The following is a 20,000-nucleotide window of genomic DNA, read 5'->3' on the forward strand; positions in this document are numbered from 1 at the left end:
CATTAATTATTACAGGCCCACAAGGAATCTATGCGCCCAGAATTCCTCATATTTTTAGCCCATCATTGATTCTGTTTATTTACTTGTGTAAATGTGAGTAAATTCGTATTTATTCGGTTTTTAAATTATTTTCAGTTATATTATTGACTAATATGAAAATATTTATATGATTTATTTACAATATAGTTTGTAGTAGGGGTGTAACGATACACTCAGCTCACGATACGATGTGTATCACGATATAATGTTCACGATTCGATATGTATCACGATATTTGGAATAAAAATTGAAAATTTAACTGAAATGCAAATTTTACCAAGTAAACTATTTTTTATGTATTTCTTTTATTTTAACTTGTTAAACTGAACCTTCTTTAAGAAAATAAATTAAATCTCTAATTACAATTGTGACTTGTCAAAACTCATTTAGAGATATCTGCAAATATTTTTCAATGGAGGTCAATGGAGGAATATGACTAGTCATAATACATTTGCAGATATCTCCAATCTGATTTCGTACTAATACAATTGTAATTGCAGATATCTCTAATTGTCATTCTGACTAGTCGAATTATAATTATGACTAGTCAAAATATAATTAGAGATATCTCTAAATATATGGATAGTCATAACAAAGGTTTAAATGCTAAAACGGCTTGCCATACGCACGCGTCTATCTAGTCCGCCCTCTGTAGTAACAGCTCACGGTCAGCTCACGTCATGTGTGATTTTGCCGCCGCCAATACATCATTATATGAAGACAGAATGAAATTTTAGGGTGAAATGTGAATTTCACCTTATAAATACAGTATGTGACGTTTTTAACATCATTAGGAGGTATCAATGTCGCTGTGCAAAGTATGTAAATCACTGTGAAGACTTAAAAACTTAGGATGTTTGACCCAGTGTGCGTGTCAAAAAGCGGACGAGTCTAAAGCAATGACTGTACAACCGAAATGTTGCCAGACGTCTGATTTTGAGACGATGGGCCATCCTCTATTTCAGCTCCACTCATCTTGGTCTGCTAACTTTACTGCTGCTGTAATCTGAACTCACGTGCGACAGCAGGTGGAACGTAGCTCCCGTGCAAACAGCTCAACTAATAAGAGAAAACGGACGTCATATCGTAATCAAATCGTCATAAAGCCACGATGCATATTGAGACATTTTTGCATTGCAATAAATCGTACAACGATAAATCGTTACACCCCTAGTTTGTAGAGTAATATTTTCTGTCTTTTAGTAGATATATTATTTGAGAGACTTGCTTTGTTTACCAAATAAAGTGGATCATATTGAATTGGCATTGTAAACATTAAATACAATCGGTACTTCGTTTTACTTCCTATATTAAGGTTTTAGTTATGATACTCCCAATATCATTCCGCATATTTTTGCTAGAATTCTGCACAGAAATAGCAAAAAAATGGCCGCAGATTCTGTCTGGCCCTACTTATTAACTACAATTTAAATATCCAAGTAATTTAAATGATATTACTTTTTTTCACAGCTCTACTAAAACATTGGGTAACACTTTACAATAAGGTTCATCAGTTAATGCATTTACTAACATGAACTAATCATGAACAACACGTGTACAGCATTTATTAATCACAATTAAACATTTACTAATGCATTATTAACATCCAAGTCCATGCTTGTTTACATTAGTTAATGCACCATGAGTTAACATGAACTAACAATGAACAACTGTATTTAATGTTAACTAACAGGAACAAATACTGTAGTAATTGTGTTGTTCATTGTTTGTTCATGTTAGTAAATGCATTAACTAACATTAACTAATAAACCTTATTGTAAAGTGTGACCAAACATTGAATTGATTTTGCCATTTTTCATACAAAAGATGTATGTGATAGAGTCTGCGTATTACTGTTAGCAATGTTATAAAGCAACAAATCAGAAAAAAAAATGGGCAAGCATCAGTATCTGACAGTGATAGCTATAGGATGTATTCACGTTTTAACAGTTTGCTAATGTATCTGTTGTGTGTGAATTTATGAACTGGATAATCTCTTCATTTCTCTGGATGCTGTAATTTACACCAAGATTTGATGTCAGATCATTCTTTTTGTGAAATTGTCCTCAAAATTACATCTGGTGATAATTTGACAATTATATTTCGACAGGTCATTGTTTTGGCCATGTGAGGCAATGTTTAGGCCAGGGTTGTCCACACTCTGTTCTGGAGGGTCGTTGTCCTGGAGAGTTTAGCTCCAACTTTAATCAAACACACCTGAACAAGCTACCCTGCTGAAAAATCCAGCCTAAACCAGCCTAGGATGGTTGGCTGGTTTTAGCTGGTCAACCAGCCTGGTTTTAGAGGGGTTTTGGCCACTTCCAGGCTGGTTCCCGGTCATTTCCAGCCTGGTTTTAGCTGGACAGGCTGGGAGGTAATCAGCTAAAACCAGGATGGTTAAGCTGGTTTTATATGGTTTTAGCTGGTCACCTTCCAGCCTGACCAGCTAAAACCAGGCTGGAATTGGATGGAAACCAGCCTGGAAGTGCCCAAAGCCCCTAAAAAACCAGGCTGGTCGATCAGCTAAAACCAGCCGAACATCGTAGGCTGGTTTAAGCTGGATTTTTCAGCAGGGTAATCAAGCTCTTACTGGGTATACTAGAAACTTCCAGGCAGGTGTGTTGAAGCAAGTTGGAACTAAGATCAGCAGGACACCGGCCTTACAAGACCGACTTTGGACAACACTGGTTTAGGCTACCCTGCTGATAAAAACAGCTTATACCAGGCAAGGCTGGTTGACTGGTTTTCGCTGGCGACCATCCTGGTTTTAGAGGGGTTTTGGCCATTTCCATTTCCGTCTTAGCTGGTCAGGTTAAAAAATGATTGGCTAAAACCAGCTTGTCCACCCTGTTTTAAGTTGAACATGGCTGGTTTTGGCTGAGCTCCCAGCCTGGCTAGGCTAGTCAAGCTGGTTTAAGCGGGTCAACTCCCAGCCTGACCAGCTAAAACCAGGCTGGAAATGGCTGAAACCAGCCTAGAAATGGCCAAAACCCCTCTAAAACCAGGCTGGTGTGTGTTTCCCAAACAACAACGTAACTAGTGGCTGAACTATCATAGTATGATGCATCGTTTAGGAAAAGAATGATGTTGTGACGAGTGTTTCCCAAAACCCCTAGTTTCTCTGTCGCAGATTCATCACTAGAACCACATCAGTTAAAACATCAAACGCCCATAATGATGCTCTAAACGGGGTGGTAACAACTTCTTTAGAGAAGAACCCCACAATTTCTTTGTGCAAATTATATTGTTTTACACGCACACCCATTAACAAAAATATCCAATATTAGTTATGGTAAAAACATGCGCGCGTTTTCCATATTAATTGAAATACATGTAAATGGCACATATAGGACCTATGTTTCCTTTACAAATATTATTGAGAATATTACATATCCTGTTCTAAAATGTATTCTAATATATATATATATATATATATATATATTTATATATATAAAGAAATAAATAATTTTTAGGCTATTTATTTGAGGCTATTTATTAAGAAATTAAATGCAATATTTATTAGGAAGAATAAAAATCCTACTTTGATATTAATATTACTAATGATTATTATTATTACAATTATCAGGTAGGATATTGTTTATTTATTTTTTGAAAATTCTACCTTTACAATTTGACATGTACAAACCACTGCAGAAATGCTCTTACCAGCAGGCCCATGTCATATACAAGAAAGATACTTAATAAATAACCTACTATACATTAAAAGCACAAACACATGCTATGTTTTTTGCTTTCGCAAGCTTTGAAAACGTAACATAAATTCTGCTTTGAAAAAATAGGTCACCTACAGCTTTCGTCATGAGCCACGGCTGTGTTCAAAATAACAGCGATGTTTTCAAAGTGCTTTGCGTAGGGATTGCAATTGTAAACATTGTAAGATCACTAAAACTGAACTGTAAAAATACTTTAAAAACAAATTACACCTAAGAGAGATGGCCTTAATGCTTTTTTTATATATATAATTCCAAGTTTAAATGTTAGAATGTTCTAAACGATTTCCCAAAGATGGGTTGCAGCTGGAAGGGCATCCGCTGCGCAAAAACTTGCTGGATAAGTTGGCGGTTCATTCTGCTGTGGCGACCCCGGATTAATAAAGGGACTAAGCCGACAAGAAAATAAATGAATGAATGAATGTTCTAAATGAATAGGGTATAGGGGTAATAACTGGGAATAGAACAAATCCAGAAACTATGCTTCTAACTACAGCTCTAGAGGTGTAGTCGCAAGCATACAAGTTTGCGACGCAGTTTGTGAATGTTCGTTGGAACGATGGGTTTTGGGAAACGTTAAATAAACATACTATGTTTGTAAAGACAGAACTTGCGACTTGTTAGTTGGCTAGCGATGGTTTTCGGAAACGCACTCCTGGTCGATCAGCTAAAGCCAGCCAACCAGCCTAGCCTGGTATAAGCTGTTTTTTTTCAGCAGGGTAGCCTAAACATTGCCTCATATTTCCAAAACAATGACCTGTCAAAATATAATTGTCAAATTATCACCAAATGTAATTTTGAGGACAATTTCACTAAAACAATTTATTGTAATCAGATCTTGGTGTAAATTACAGCATCAAGAGAAATGATTATCCAGTTCATAAAATCACACACAACAGATACATTAGCAAACTGTTAAAATGTGAATACATTCTATAGCTATCACTGTCAGATACTGATTAATATGTTTGCCCGTTTTTCTAAAAGCACACCATTTGTTGCTTACGGACCATTTCAATGTGGCGATGTCGTGGTGCATGAACATTTCCTGCTTGTTATCAAACTCTTTGATAAATGTAACAAGAGGCAATTTAATCATAACCTAATGTTAAAACAGCTATCGTGACATTATTTATCAATATTTGGCTGTTTTAGGATTTTGGGAAGCTATACAGATTTAAAATGTAAAACAGGAAATATGTTGGGACTATTGTTTTTGTTTACATCCCTGAAAATGGTCTATAACATTTGCTAACAGTAATACACTTTAAATATATAATCATGCATCTTGTTAATAATATTAGTCCATTAGAAAAGATCTTCCTTTTCAAATTCTGAAATTAAATCTGAATTAAAATTACATTCTCGGTTTATGACTAATGTTTCTACTGCATCATCCGGTCTTAACATGCTTTGGACTACAGTATGAATCTCTATACAAGACATTTCGCAGCAGATTAATGTCAATCAAACCAGTATAAGATGTAACGTTAGCAGTATAAAAAAAACAGGATGTGTTTACACACCTTCCTCTCTGTGGCTTTCTCATTTTCAAGTCCTCTGCAGCACACTAACAGCTCGTGCAGCGCCAGACTCATCGTCTCTCACACTTAATGAATCAAATTCATCAGCTGCATTTATAAACATGTACAGTAATCACTGTCAAGTGTATACTTTACTGTACATCCTGCTTAAATCTGCCGGGCATCAAAACGAATAATTCCGCGTATAGATTTGATCTGTTCAATAGAGAGCTCTTGTTTTAAAAAGAAGCCTTCTCTCTGATTTTACGTTTGCTTGGAGTACTTTATTTATCATCTGACTCTCTAACTTTTTGCTGTCCTTTCCATGCGTCGCATCAGTACCGCCTTTCTTCTCTTCTTCACGCCTGCTGCTCGAGTTTCATACTGCCATCTAAGGGAGGGCGAAGAAAATAGCTCATGTATAATAAGTGCTAAGAAATTAAAAATATAATTATAATAAAAAAGACTATAATCACACAATACTGACGTTTAACAGTACTGATATTTATTTGGTGAACATTCTAAGCATACAGAAGGTTTTCCTATGTTAACCACTGATTATTATTATTTTTATAAGACATTATAAAATCTTTTATTACTTAGCCTTAATCTTTTTTTTTTTTTTTTGCAAAATTATATAACACCCTTTTCTTAATTTTTAAATTGTATTTTTACTATATATTTATTTCCTTTCTTTTTTGCCAGGGCAATTTTTTTTTACATTTTTATTTACTTTTTTATTAATTAAATTCCTCAAGAACAAGATGTATTACATTTCACAGAGTTTTCTGAAAGAGAAAAATATATTTAAAACAATTAAAAAAAAAATTAAATGTTTCCAGAGCATTAAATGTTTTAAGCTTTTTTGTTTTGTTATTGTTATATGTAAAAGATTTACATATAATTTGAAGTCATTCACAAAATAGGAAAAGTTTGGTTTACATTGAGCCCACTTTTTCTTATGTTTATGTATTTCCTAACAACATAAACAAATTAAAAATATATTGTCCTTCACTTTCAAGTTCTCATTATCAGAATAAAACAGTACATCAAATAAACCAATTTCTATCTTAAACTCAATTCTTTTGTTAATAAATGATTCCAAATCTTCACAAAAAATTCTTGAGTAAATACAATGAAAAAAAAGATGCAAAATTGTTTATTTTTCTTGACCACAAAATTCACACATATATGAAATATTGAGGCTAAATCTTTCCAAAACATGTTTAGCTGGATAAATTCTATGGAGTATTTTGTACGACACTTCTTTGATCTTGTTATTTAAGCAAAACTTATTTGTCAACTTCCAAGCTTTACTCCAAGAAATATTTGCAAACAATGAAAGCCAAAAATGTCTTGCTGTAGGTAGAGGCAACGAACGGAAAGCATTCTTTATAACTTTATTGTTACATTGTTGTTTTAATACATCAATATTTTCAATGAAAATGTTCAAACTGAATAAATATTTAAGAGTCAAATCCACATACATGACGTCATCCCGCACATTTTCCCAACTCCTCCTCTTACACGCCATCATGGCGGCCGCCAGGAAGCACAAACGCATGGCAGCGTCTCAACCAGGGTTTTTACCTCTTAAATCCGATTTGGATGGTAGTATTTCGAATGCCAAACGGCGAAAGAGAGTGAACAAAAACAAGAAAAAGAACTGGAACAAATACAGTGATATCCGAGATGTGGAAGACTTTCTGGACGACGTGCGGCTTCAGGAGAAAGCTACAGGGTCAGTGATCAGATGTTGAACAGAGTAAACAAGGCTGTTATTAAGGAATGTATACTAGGGAAACTTATATTATTTCTTTAAAAACTTTTATTAATTTTTTAGTTCAACTATAGTCAGCTTCTTTCTTGTAGACCATATAATAAAACCTAATTTAGTTTTTTTTTTATAGTTGTAAAATTGGACAGCATCACGTGGCTACTATTTGTCGTACCAACTTGCATTTCATCGTTGAAATTGTGTCGCATTAATGTACTTAAAATGCATCTTATAAAAGCCACAGTATTAGTACGTGTTATTTCTTATTATCCCTTTATGAGACAGTCAGCAGCTAGATTCAGAATAAATACGTATAATTCTATATATTTTTTATTCATTATTCATAGGGGGTTGATATCTGAAAAACCAGATGACAGTCTCTTCTTCGTCGACACTGGTGAAAAAGAGAAAGATAAACAACCACGTATGTATAAAACACATCTGTTTACCCCCTGATTTTATACACTGCCATTGTCTATGGAATTCAATAGTGTTGTTCTTTTCATTAGAGACGACAGCCAAGAAAGGTAAACGATCTAAACCTTTGCGGATAGATCTAATTCTTCAACCGGATTCCCACATACCTCCTCCCAAAAAGTAAGTACAGTACAAACTGTAAGATTTTCCTTCAGGATGAATTGTTAACTGACTGAGCTCTTGCCCACTGATGATCTCATCCTTGCGCTCCCAGTATTTCTTTGGGAATGTGAAGATAAACATTGGAACTTGGAGGGCTGTTGTGTGAACGGCCTTCTGAGATCTGAGGGCATTTGTTGGTCTAATTAAGAAATTTTATACAACTGGGTGATTTATTTTGAAATATACACATATATATATATATATATATATATATATATATATATATATATATATATATATATATATATATATATATGTCACTGTCACTTTATCACAATTATCATGTTTACAAGTTCTTTTTGCACTATACTGTTTACAAGTTCTTTTTGCACTATACTGTTTTTTTTATCTGCACAACTCTGGTTTACTCTGCACTCATTGCTATATGCCCTTAATGTCACTGTATTGTTTACAATTTTCATTACATATGTATATATATATATTTTTTTTTAGACCACATTTATGTGCAATGTATATACTGTAAATTTTCTTTCTTTCTTTTTTTTTTTTTTTTTTCTTAAACTCTACTATTTTTATATATATATATATATATATATATATATATATATATATATATATATATATATATATATATATATATATATATATATATTAATGTTAAGCACCTTGGGTCTGAGAGTAACGCAATTTCGATTCTCTGTATGTCCTGTGCATGTGGCTGAATTGACAATAAAGCTGACTTTGATATATATATTAATTAAGATGATGATTAATTTGGAAAGGGGAATAGCGGCAGCAAGTGGAACATTAATTTTGTTATTAATAATGATACTAAATGGCCTAGAGTTTATTTTTTTATTAAATATTTGTAATATTTATGTTGGTGTACTGTACAGTATGAATGGGTGTGTGAATAGTATAGTTTGCAATTGGTGATGTAAATTAAGCTTTTGAGATTTGTTTTGAGGAATTATATAATAAATATTAGGAAAATTTACTTTAGAATTGGTTAGCTGGATTTTGTACTGAATCTTGTATAGCATTAGGCGTGTCTGATAATCTCATAGAGGTAAAGTTGGTTTTATATTGAGATATTCAGACATTCTCCTTAATAATATAACTTCAGAAAATTATTATTTGCAAATTCTAAATACTGAAATCATATTAGCCACAAATGAATATCAAAGTACAGCATTGTTCACAGTCAATTAGATCGTGTTAATGTTGTTTTGAAGTCATACTTGCATGCTAATTTCGATCAAATATTCATAGTAACATGGTAAACAATATAGAGACTGCTAAATGAACGAAAATGAACCTATGATAATCTATAACCCCTTATTATGCCCATTTTCTCATAATTTTCTGATGTTTTTTCCATCCAGTGTACTTGCATACCAACAGCCCAACGCTAAAAAGCAGCGGCGCATGGCAGAAAAAGCAGCTAAGCTGGCCGCTATGGGTGTGTTGCCGCGAAGAGAAAAGCTTCTTCAACTCCGAAGGGCAGCAGCTGCCTCTGGGGTGTCAGTTAAAGAAAAACCTGTGGCCAATAATAATCCAGAAAGGCCATTTTATGACCTGTGGAGTGAAGGCAGTGAGTACAGTCAGTGTTTGGACTAGCTCTAATGTCGGAAATGTATAAAGTAACAAAAGTGTTCATTTCATTGTCCAACAGCACCTGAGACAGCTGATCCATTCTACCTTGAACAGACTAAGAAAAAGCTTATCAAGGTGAGGATTGTTTTTTTCTTATTATTGTGATTATAGTACTTATAAAGCTAGCGGGTTACAAATATATTTGCCAGTTTCAAGTGCTGTTTTTTTCTGCTTTTTCAGTTTGACAAGATAAGGTCCGGCATTACTAGTTTTTCAGTTTGATGTTATATGGAGAATGTTATGATTATTATTTTTTTGACTGCTGGCAGCCACAGACATACAACGAAGTCAAACTCCTACAACAAAAAACAAAATCCTGCCTACAAATACAGATGAAAAAGTTTCAATAAATAATTTATAAAATATTAATTAATTTATTTAACATTAAACAAATTTATTCTTTATTAAATATTTAAATATTCTCTAACTTTTATGTATTTGTTGCACATTTTATATACAAGAAACCTAACATACTACTTTGGAATTTTATGTCTAAAAATATTGTAAAAAGCATGAAAAAACTTTGGGAGCTTTTGATTGGTCACTAGTGGAAACAAAGGGATATCATCTGGTAATTTATCCTAACACAAAAATTAATTAAAGCTCATTTTTGTGGAAATGGCAGCTTCATATTTGAAATTGAATTTGATCATATTTAGCTCTGATTTACTGTCAATTTTAAGCTAAAACATGTTTTATTAAATTTTATTTAATATAATGCTTTAATGTTCTATTATTTTCATAAATATAAAGGCACATAACTGTAGTTTTTGTTTACTTTTTGAACTTCATTTGAACAATCTAATATATGTCTTCTTTAAAATGAGACCAAGCTTAATTATGTGCACCCAAAGCATTAAGGATTGGCAATCATTTGAGTTGAACATGTCATGTCTTTGTTCAAAAATTGGGGGCTAGAGTTAAGGGTTAAACTGAAAAAATATAAAGTTTTTTTATACCTCTTGGCCATCTTGAAATACCTTGCTTATGTGCTCTTACACTTAAAGGGTCACGAAACACCAAAACACATATTTTGAGCTGTTGACAGTCGTATATGTGTCCCACACTGCTAAAAACACTATTAGGACACCTATATTTCACTAAAAAGTGTAAATTGGTTGTTTTTGCGTTATTTCAAGCAAATTCGTACTTCCTGTTTGAAACGAATTTTTGAAGCTGCGTCACGGTCATGACATAATAGCGTTGTATTCCAGCGTGCAGACTGGGCGACTGTGCCAGAGTGTGCCTTATTACGTCTTACAGTGTGATGCATTAATGCATGAGTAAGGGTTGGTTCAAACCAATCAGCGCGCTCTATTGTGCAACTTCATTAATATTCATTAGTGTCACCGTCTTTACACCACAGAGACGCCACGTTGTATTGGCAAAACAAGCGTGAAGTGTTGCTTTTACAGTTTGCTGCCATTAAGTTTCGTTTTCATTTTCTCCCTGTGAGAGCTCATCTGGATCACGTGTGGATTACAGTGTACGCGACGCTCAACAACAATAATTTACGTGTCTAAGGAGGATTATTGTTTACCTGAGAGCTGTTCTCATCTGCAAACGCTAAAATCCGGATTCCGGATGTAGTCTTCTCTTCATAAAGACGCGGCTCTAGTTGCTGGTGATTGTCCTGTCTCTACAGATTTGGTAAGTGAGTGACCAGTGCTCTTTGTATATTCAGTTTGTTCGTATCAAATAAGTTAACTATTGCATTGAGTGCAAACATGTTAGCACCGCATTTTGTGACCGGAATAACACACGCGGCTTTCGGACGCTACCTGCCGTGTGCATCTAAGTTTCCGGGAAATGCTGAGTTTTTTTTCTGTCATTCGCCGTGCGGTATCAAACATTGCATGAAAAATACACGCATAGAGCAGACCTTCGAATCAAATATCTCATTTGTCGCGAGGGGCATGAATGAATTCCCTGAATGAAAGAGCCAAACTGCAGTTAAAGTCCAACATTTAATAATTTGGCAAATAATTCGACTACAGATGTCCATGTAGGTTAAACACCATCCCTTTCTCCTGTGTATTTTGACTGAAACTCGCGCGTGCCCAAATAGACACTCCCACACCCTCCCACTTTAGTTTCTCCGACACTCCCCCCTAAACAGAGCTGGACACCCCCACTTTTCTGACTTTTTCCAAAGAAGAGGTGTGAAAACACCCTGCTGAAACGAGGGGGTTTCATGGCCCTTTAAAGGGCCATGAAACCCCCTCGTTTCAGCAAGGTGTTTTCACACCTCTACTTTGGAAAAAGTCAGAAAAGTGGGCGTGTCCAGCTCTGTTTAGGGGGGAGTGTCGGAGGAAGAAAAGAGGCTTGGTGTGGGAGTGTCTATTTGGGCGCGCTGAGTTTCAGAGTCAAAACACACACCCACAGGGGACAAAGTGACTGTGTTTACATGGACATCTGTAGTCGAATTATTTGCCAAATTATTAAATGGTGGACTTTAACTGCAGTTTGGCTCTTTCATTCAGGGAATTCATTCATGTCCTTCACGACAAACGAGATATTTGATTCGAGGAACTGCTCTAAGCGTGTATTTTCATGCAATGTTTGATACCGCACGGCGAATGAGAAAAAAAAAACTCAGCATTTCCCGGAAACTTAGATGCACACGGCAGGTATTGTCAGAAAGCCGCGTGTGTTATTCCGGTCACAAAATCCTACACGAGGTTATAGTTTGGTTGGAGTGCTAACTTGTTTACACTCTGTGCAATAGTTTGTTCACTACGAATAAAATACGAACTGAATAAACAAAGAGCACTGGTCGCTCACTTACCAAATCTGTAGAGACAGGAACTAGAGCCGCGTCTTTATTAAGAGGAGACTAAAGCGAATCCGGATCTCAGCATTTGCAGATGAGAACAGCTCTCAGGTAAAGAATAATCCTCCTTAAACACGTAAGTTATGGTTGTCGAGCGTTCGTACACTGTTAATCCACGCGTGACTCCAGCTGCGCTCTCACAGAGAGAAAATGAAAACAAAACTTAACGGCAGCAAACTAAAAAAGCAGCACTTCACGCTTGTTTTGCCAACACAACGTGGCGTCTCTGTCATCTAAACACTATGACAGTAATGAATATTAATGAAGTTGCACAATAGAGCGCGCTGATTGGTTTGAACCAAGCTTTACTCATGCATTAATTCAGCAGGCTGTAAGACGTAATAAGACACACTCTGGCACAGACGCCCAGTCTGCACGCTGGAATACAACGCTATTATGTCATAGCCGTGACGCAGTTTCAAACCGGAAGTACGAATTTGCTTGAAATAACGCAAAAACAACCAATTTACACTTTTTAGTGAAATATAGGTGTCCTAATAGTGTTTTTAGCAGTGTGGGACACATATACGACTGTCAACAGCTCAAAACATGTGTTTTGGTGTTTCGTGACCCTTTAAAGTTCAAACAAAGTTTAATAGTTTAAAAAAAAAATTGTCTTTTAAAAAATAGTTTTTTAAAATAGTCCTTTAAAAGTTGCGAAGGATAAGACCATCAGACATGGACAACAGTTATTTATTTATTATCATTATATGCTAATATTCAGGGAATATTTTTTTCTGTCATGTAAAATAATCTATTAGAATAATTTCTTTTGATTTTATTCTAAAATGTTCACATTCATTTATTTAAATTGCTACACAACACACATTTGGACATACTGTAGACACATTCTTGTAAAAAGAATTCCAGTAGAGAATGCTATAAATGTTGAAATTACACTGTGCTCCGTAGGGCTGTAGCGATACACTAATCTCATGATACGATACACGATATTCAGCTTGCGATACAATATATATCACGATATTTAGCCAACGATACGATTTGATATAATTCAATACGATTCTATATCATTCGATACGCTTGCATCATTTTCTGATAGATTTAAAAGAGACAAAGTGATTTTGGTGACATCTTGGGAGTGTTTAATTTACTTGGATTTATTTAATTAAAATAAACTTCAACATCAGACAGCTTGCAAAATAAATGCTGGACAAAATTAATTAAAGATGTGATGAGAAAATTTGTTCCATTTATTGAAACTGTAGCTTACAAGCCTTTGAAAAGTAAATAAAGTGCTACATTGCAATTAACAATGGAGAGTTAAAGTGCAAGTGGCCTGTTCTGAACAGTTTCTTTGAAATCTTTTTAGCTTGACAAAAAACATGAGGTAGCAAGTCTAGCTGCCATGAAAGTAAACATAGTAGTACCATGGCTTCTCCAAAACATTAAATAATTTTAAGTCACTAAGAACATTTAACTTAAAACTTAGTGGAGTAATTTAAGGCCTGTAAGCCTACACGTATGTGAGGTAGCCAGTCGGGGGATTGGAAGGGGACGTATGTATCGATACTCACGGCTAAAAAAAATCGATACTTTCTTTGGAAAAAAAAACGATTTATATCGCAGAATCGATAAAATCCTCCAGCCCTAGTGCTCCGTAAAGAACAGTATTGTCTTCATTCTTGTTTATTATTATTAATAGTTTCATGTTTAAAATCCTAAGTACCATGTTGTTTTAATGGTTTTGTGAGAACAACCCATCCATTGTTGTGTTCAGGTGCTGAATTATTAAATTTTTTTTCCCCTCCTCAAGAGACCAGATAGACTAAATGAGAAACCTTCAGTGCTTCCTGCTATTGAAGTCATTGCTGCTGGAGGCTCATACAACCCAGACTTCTTTTCTCACCAGGTAAAATGTCTGTTTCTCTTATGAATAACTTAATTTATAATAAAATATGTTTTCATAATGACCCATATGTTTTCGGCATCATTGTCTTGTGTTCGTAGGAACTGCTTCGTGAAGCACATGAGGTGGAGGTCAAAAAGCTGAAAGTGGAAGAAAAGTTGGCACGACAGCTTGCTGTGAATCAGGACATTGCCACTGAGGTACAACCTCAAACTTTACCTCCTCAGGATGCGATCACAATACCAAACTTTGGGGAAATTTAATTGGGGTAAAAGGGTTAGTAATGAAATGAGCTCACTTTCAAACCAAGCAGCATTCTCTTGGTTGTCATCGTCTTAAATTTTTTTTCTACATGTATTTTACATATATATATATGTGTATGTGTGTATATATATATATATATATATATATATATATATATATATATATATATATATATATATATATATGTGTGTGTGTGTGTGTGTGTATATATATATATATATATATATATATATAAATAAATAAATTATTATTATTTTTATTCATATTTTTCTTTTAAAAGCCACGGTTTTAGTTCATGTTTGTCTCCACAAATTTGATAAGTGTGTGGTTAAACATACTTTTATTAATATGGCTATGTAAGATATTGTTGTCAAAAGCTCTAAGCTTTAGAAGACTTAACTTGCTAACTTTATTCACCTTAACTGGGTAGTTTACGGAAATATTACTACAATACTGTGGGCGATATGTAATAAAATACAACACAAGCCACATTTTACTTTAAGTGCAATGTGACATATGTGGTCAAATGAAAATAGCATCGTCTTTCTCCTGCATGCCCTCTCAGGTTTGTGTACAAAGGTACAAATTTATAAGGCGGTGTAACTGCACCACAATAAATAAAACGGTAAATCAGGAGAATCCACCACGTGCACACAGCTCTCAGATTGCTCTCCGTAAATGCTGCTCGCAGAATCTCTCTACATCTCCACGACGTGTGTGTGGGTTTGCATTGGTGTTGTGCAAATTAACTGTTTTTATGCACATAATGAAACACCCCTTTTTTGCTGAGACGAGGTTTCGTGACACTTTAAGTGGACACAACACACTTCTTTTTTTTATCAGGTGTGTTTTATTTATTTATTTTTTGAGTAAGCACACACTACACTGGGCTGCATAATACTTAGTTTACCTCAAAATTAATTAATGTTCTCACTGTTTACTTGCATTTAAGTAGTACTAAACTTATGAAGTTTTTTTCTCCTGTTGAACACGAGGCAAGATGTTCTGAAGGATGTTGGAAACCAGCAGCCATTGACATCACTTTCAGGTGCAAAAAATATTAAATTCAGTGGCTGCTGTTTTCCAAAATCCTTTCGCTTTTCTTTCTTTGTAGTCAACAGCAGAAAGAAACTCAAACAGAATTGGAACAATTGAAGGCGGAATAAATTATACAGTATTCATATGGTCATGAAAAACCTGGAAAGTCAGGAAATTTTGAAATGGCATTTTCCAGGCTTTGACAAGTATAACTATAAAAACTATTTAAAAAAAAAAAAAAAAAAAGAAATGACTGAATGTTTTGAATGAGAGGCTGTAATGTAGCCGTGGCGGGGTGAATTTTGGTGTGACGCCCCGCTATGGAAGAATGAATTTAGCGAAAACCATGGGTTAGTTGTCTTGACTTTTATTTGGTCCTTGGCCAATCACATTATTAGTGCGGAGTAAGCATTATCTAAATCAATTTTACATAGATTTGAATGTTAATTGAAACTAAATAGATTGCTGCATGTTTTACGATATGCTGTAATAAATTTGAACATGCATTGTGTTTCTTTTACCACACATATGTAGACATTCCATGAAATATAAGGTCATGAAAATTTACTGGAAACTCTTGGAAAAATCACTGAACAGTCATATAATTTTAGTAGTAAAAATCCTGATTCTAGCTAAAATTGTATTTTTAGGTGAACTATACCTTTAAGTGAGCTGGCACAACTGTGACACTGGCTCCAGGTTTAGATAACATATCCACATGCTCTCCTAAATATGAATTTGTTTGTGTTTATTCAGGAGAGCACCTTTAAAGAGCAGGTAGAGGGGTTAATTGAAGAAGATGAGGATCAACCAGAAGATGCAGATGGGGATGCTGACGACACTGTCATTGGGCCAACTGCAATACAGGAAAAGAAAACGGAGAGGCAAAGGAAAAAAGAGAAGGCTGAAAAGGTCAAGGTAAGCAAGCAAAATGTACTTGGTTGTTGACCTAGTAGGACATCATTCTCTTGATTGTAGGGATACACGATATGTCTTTATTTTTTCAGATACAGATAATTCAGTTCAATTCATCTTTATTTCTATAGCACTTTTAGAATGTAGATTGTATTAAAGCAGTTTAACATAAAAGTTCTAGGAAATTGAAATTGTGTCAGTTCAGCTTTCAGAGTTGAAGTTCACTATAGTTCAGTTCAGTGTGGTTTATTTTTCACTGGTGAAAGTCCAAACACTGAAGTGCAAATCCATCGATGCACAGCTCCACAAATCCCAAACCAATCGAGCCAGTGGCGAGGAACAAACTTCACCAATTGACGAAAGTCAAGCAGAGACATTACATCGTAATACTATATACATATAATAACGAGACATGGTTGACCTGGGCGTGAACGTCTTTTGCCTAGAGCGGCAGTTTAGCTTGCTCCGGCCCTGCTTACAGTGTATCTTTTGAAAAGGTACCACCATAGTGACTGCTTTTGTACCTTTATTTCTGAGAGTGCAATTGAAACAACCCCAGCAACTGCAGTGATTACTTTTTCTATGTTATCTTTCATTAATAATGAATACAAGAGTGCTTCGATTATGTGACACGTTTAATCAATTTTGGATACATCAGACTGCTAATTGATTTACCACCAAGCGCACTTCATCTGTGTTTATAATCGAATATTGTTTATTCGCTTTTACTCATACTGTCCAATAATTTATTAGTTCGATAAATACTGTGCATCCCTCCTCCATTCATTTTCAAATCTTTAATTTCTTCAACAGGAGTTGCAGAGGAAGGCAGAGCGTGAGGTGATCGATAAGAAACAGCAGTTGTTCCAATTGCGCTCTATTCGTGCAAACCTGAAGAATCAGGAACAGAGGACCAAGATGAGGCAGGCTCAGCGCAAGGCAAAACAAGAGGCAGAGAAAAGCATGCCTCGTCGACTGGGCAGACTCAAGTTAGTACTTTGTCAATCATTCTCAGGCTTACACATGGTCTCAACATTGTGAAAAAAAAACAAAGAATATAGATGGGTTTTAAGGAACATTTAAATGTGTAAACAAAAGGGGAAGATTGAGAGGGAGGATGTTCCAGAGTGGGAGCAGCCAGCAAGGAAGTTCTGCATTTTTGAAGTTAATATGCTGAAGGACTGCTTAATTAGCCTTCAACTCATTTTATATTTATGTGGCTGGCACCTTTTTGAAGATTTATACTTCTGCATTCTGTTTTTATTACTCAACCTTCTAAAACACAAGCAGGCACTGGCGTCTCTATTTTACACTTTGTCAAGCTTTTGTCAATGTTTTGAAATCATGCAAAGATTCTGTAGCAATAGTTCAAACTAGCTCTCGTTCTGGAAAGAAATGGGTGGAAACTAGTGAACGCTTTACAACGTTTATCATAAGATAAACACACAACCAAAAAATCCATCTGGAGCTCTTCTTCGGGACCCACTATGGCCCTTAAACCAGCCCACACTCATCAAAGCTGAACCAGGGGGTCTGACCCCTCTCATTAATGAAAATAATAATAATAATAATAATTGTCTACATTTTATATAGCTCTTTTCTAAACCCTCAAAGTGCTTTACACATTGGGGGAAATCTCATTATCCACCATCAGTGTGCAGCATCCACCTAGATGACGTGACGGCAGCCATATTGCGCCAGACCGCACAGGAGAGGAGACAGAGTGATGAAGCCAATTATGGTATGGGGATGGTTAGGAGGCTATGATGGACAGAGGCCAGTGAGCAGATTTGGCCAGGATGCCTGGTCTCACTAACACCACTTCCAGCAGCATCCTAGCTTTCCCATGTGTTCTCCCATCCAGGTACTGACCAGGCGCAGCCCTGCTTAGCTTCAGTGGGCGACCTTATGAGAGTAGCAGAGAGCTAGCCTCGATTAACCCTTGATCGCACCCGAGGAATGTTAAAACAACATGAGTGGGGGGCTCAGATCTTTAAAGGGTCACGAAACACCAAAACACACAACACACAAAACATTTTTTGAGCTGTTGACAGTCGTATATGTGTCCCACACTGCTAAAAACACTATTAAGACACCTATATTTCACTAAAAAGTGTAAATTGGTTGTTTTTGCGTTATTTCAAGCAAATTCGTACTTCCTGTTTGAAACGAATTTTTGAAGCTGCGTCACGGTCATGACATAATAGCGTGTATTCCAGCCTGCAGACTGGGCGTCTGTGCCAGAGTGAGTCTTATTACGTCTTACAGTGTGATGCATTAATGCATGAGTAAGGCTTGGTTCAAACCAATCAGCGCGCTCTATTGTGCAACTTCATTAATATTCATTACTGTGTTTACACGACATAGACGCCACGTTGTGTTGGCAAAACAAGCGTGAAGTTTTGCTTTTATAGTTTGCTGCCGTTAAGTTTCGTTTTCTTTTTCTCTCTGTGAGAGCTCAGACTCACGTGTGGATTAACAGTGTACGCGACGCTCGACAACAATATCTTACGTGTCTAAGGAGGATTATTGTTTACCTGAGAGCTGTTCACATCTGCAAACGCTGAGATCTGGAATCGCTTGTAGTATTCTCTTCATAAAGACGCGGCTCTAGTTGCTGGTGATTGTCCTGTCTCTACAGATTTGGTAAGTGATCGACCAGTGCTCTTTGTTTATTCAGTTTGTTCGTATCGAACTAAGTTAACTATTGCACCGTAACTTGTTAGGACCACAACCAAACTTTAACCTCGTGTAGTGTTTTTAACCGCATTTTGTGACCGGAATAACACACGCGGCTTTCTGACGCTACCTGTCGTGTGCATCTAAGTTTCCGGAAAATGCTGAGGTTTTTTTTTCTCTCATTCGCCGTGCGGTATCAAACATTGCATGAAAAATACCCGCTTAGAGCAGCTCCTCGAATCAAATATCTCGTTTGTCGCAAGGGGCATGAATGAATTCCCTGAATGAAAGAGCTAAACTGCAGTTAAAGTCCACCCTTTAATAATTTGGCAAATAATTCCACTACAGATGTCCATGTAGGTTAAACACCATCTCTTTCTCCTGTGTGTGAGTATTTTGACTGAAACTCGCGCGTGCCCAAATAGACACTCCCACACCCTCCCACTTTAGTTCCTCCGACACTCCCCCCTAAACAGAGCTGGACACGCCCACTTTTCTGACTTTTTCCAAAGTAGAGTTGTGAAAACACCCTGCTGAAACGAGGGGGTTTCATGGCCCTTTAAATTGTGGAAGATATCTTACACTGACATGATTCTTAATAATGTTATTAATAAAAAGATCATATAAGTATACATTTGACCACCCTAGAACAGTTCACATCATTGCAAATGCATGCTCATTTCAGTGCAGTATATGAAATCTTTAATCAGACAATTATTAACCTCTTCAGACTCTGTCCTCTTCTTCAAAGAGTTGGTTTCGAAACGTGCACATAGCTGGTGCTTGCTTTTTAAATGAAAAATTTCCTCAATATCAACAACACACTTAGTTTTCCTGAAACATGGCAAAACTAAATGGTGATGATGTGATATTGCTGGGTTCACATCAAACGTGGAATTAAGCCCCAACCACAATTCTACCTCTTAGCCCTTCGCTTTACCCCTACTTTTTGTTACAACCTCTACTTAGTTACAATCTTATTGCCACATTATATCGTTATGACAACATGATGTATGCCTTTAGTGATTTGCTGAAGATAAATACCAAAAATAACACAACTGGAATAACTACAGCAGTC

General features: G+C 35.8%; 2 protein-coding genes across 4 annotated transcripts in view; one reads left to right on the top strand and one right to left on the bottom strand.

Moving 5' to 3' along the window:
• Nucleotides 1–5,656, bottom strand: part of atm (ATM serine/threonine kinase) — a 137,362-nt gene extending 131,706 nt beyond the window's left edge. For both annotated transcript variants that reach the window (XR_015508881.1, XM_087283444.1), the window contains exon 1: nucleotides 5,297–5,656. Coding sequence is in view for 1 of the 2 variants with exons in the window: in XM_087283444.1 (XP_087139570.1) it covers nucleotides 5,297–5,368 (72 nt within the window). In the remaining variant the exon portion in view is untranslated. The remainder of the gene's footprint in view (nucleotides 1–5,296) is intronic.
• A 1,149-nt stretch (nucleotides 5,657–6,805) lies between these two features.
• Nucleotides 6,806–20,000, top strand: part of nop53 (NOP53 ribosome biogenesis factor) — a 14,169-nt gene continuing 974 nt past the window's right edge. Inside the window, exons 1-10 of one of the 2 annotated variants that reach the window (XR_015508357.1) lie at nucleotides 6,814–7,034; nucleotides 7,418–7,494; nucleotides 7,580–7,667; nucleotides 9,056–9,264; nucleotides 9,346–9,401; nucleotides 13,934–14,029; nucleotides 14,128–14,226; nucleotides 16,085–16,246; nucleotides 17,057–19,813; nucleotides 19,892–20,000. The exon at nucleotides 19,892–20,000 is cut by the window's right edge and continues 544 nt beyond it. Coding sequence is in view for 1 of the 2 variants with exons in the window: in NM_001079946.2 (NP_001073415.2) it covers nucleotides 6,829–7,034; nucleotides 7,418–7,494; nucleotides 7,580–7,667; nucleotides 9,056–9,264; nucleotides 9,346–9,401; nucleotides 13,934–14,029; nucleotides 14,128–14,226; nucleotides 16,085–16,246; nucleotides 17,057–17,232 (1,169 nt within the window). In the remaining variant the exon portion in view is untranslated. Of the gene's footprint in view, nucleotides 7,035–7,417; nucleotides 7,495–7,579; nucleotides 7,668–9,055; nucleotides 9,265–9,345; nucleotides 9,402–13,933; nucleotides 14,030–14,127; nucleotides 14,227–16,084; nucleotides 16,247–17,056; nucleotides 19,814–19,891 lie in introns of both variants that reach the window. The other variant, NM_001079946.2, reaches the window with a different exon arrangement.

This window comes from Danio rerio, chromosome 15 (assembly GCF_052040795.2).
Source record: "Danio rerio strain M-AB ecotype USA chromosome 15, GRCz13ab, whole genome shotgun sequence".
In the NCBI taxonomy this organism is placed as follows: domain Eukaryota; kingdom Metazoa; phylum Chordata; class Actinopteri; order Cypriniformes; family Danionidae; genus Danio; species Danio rerio.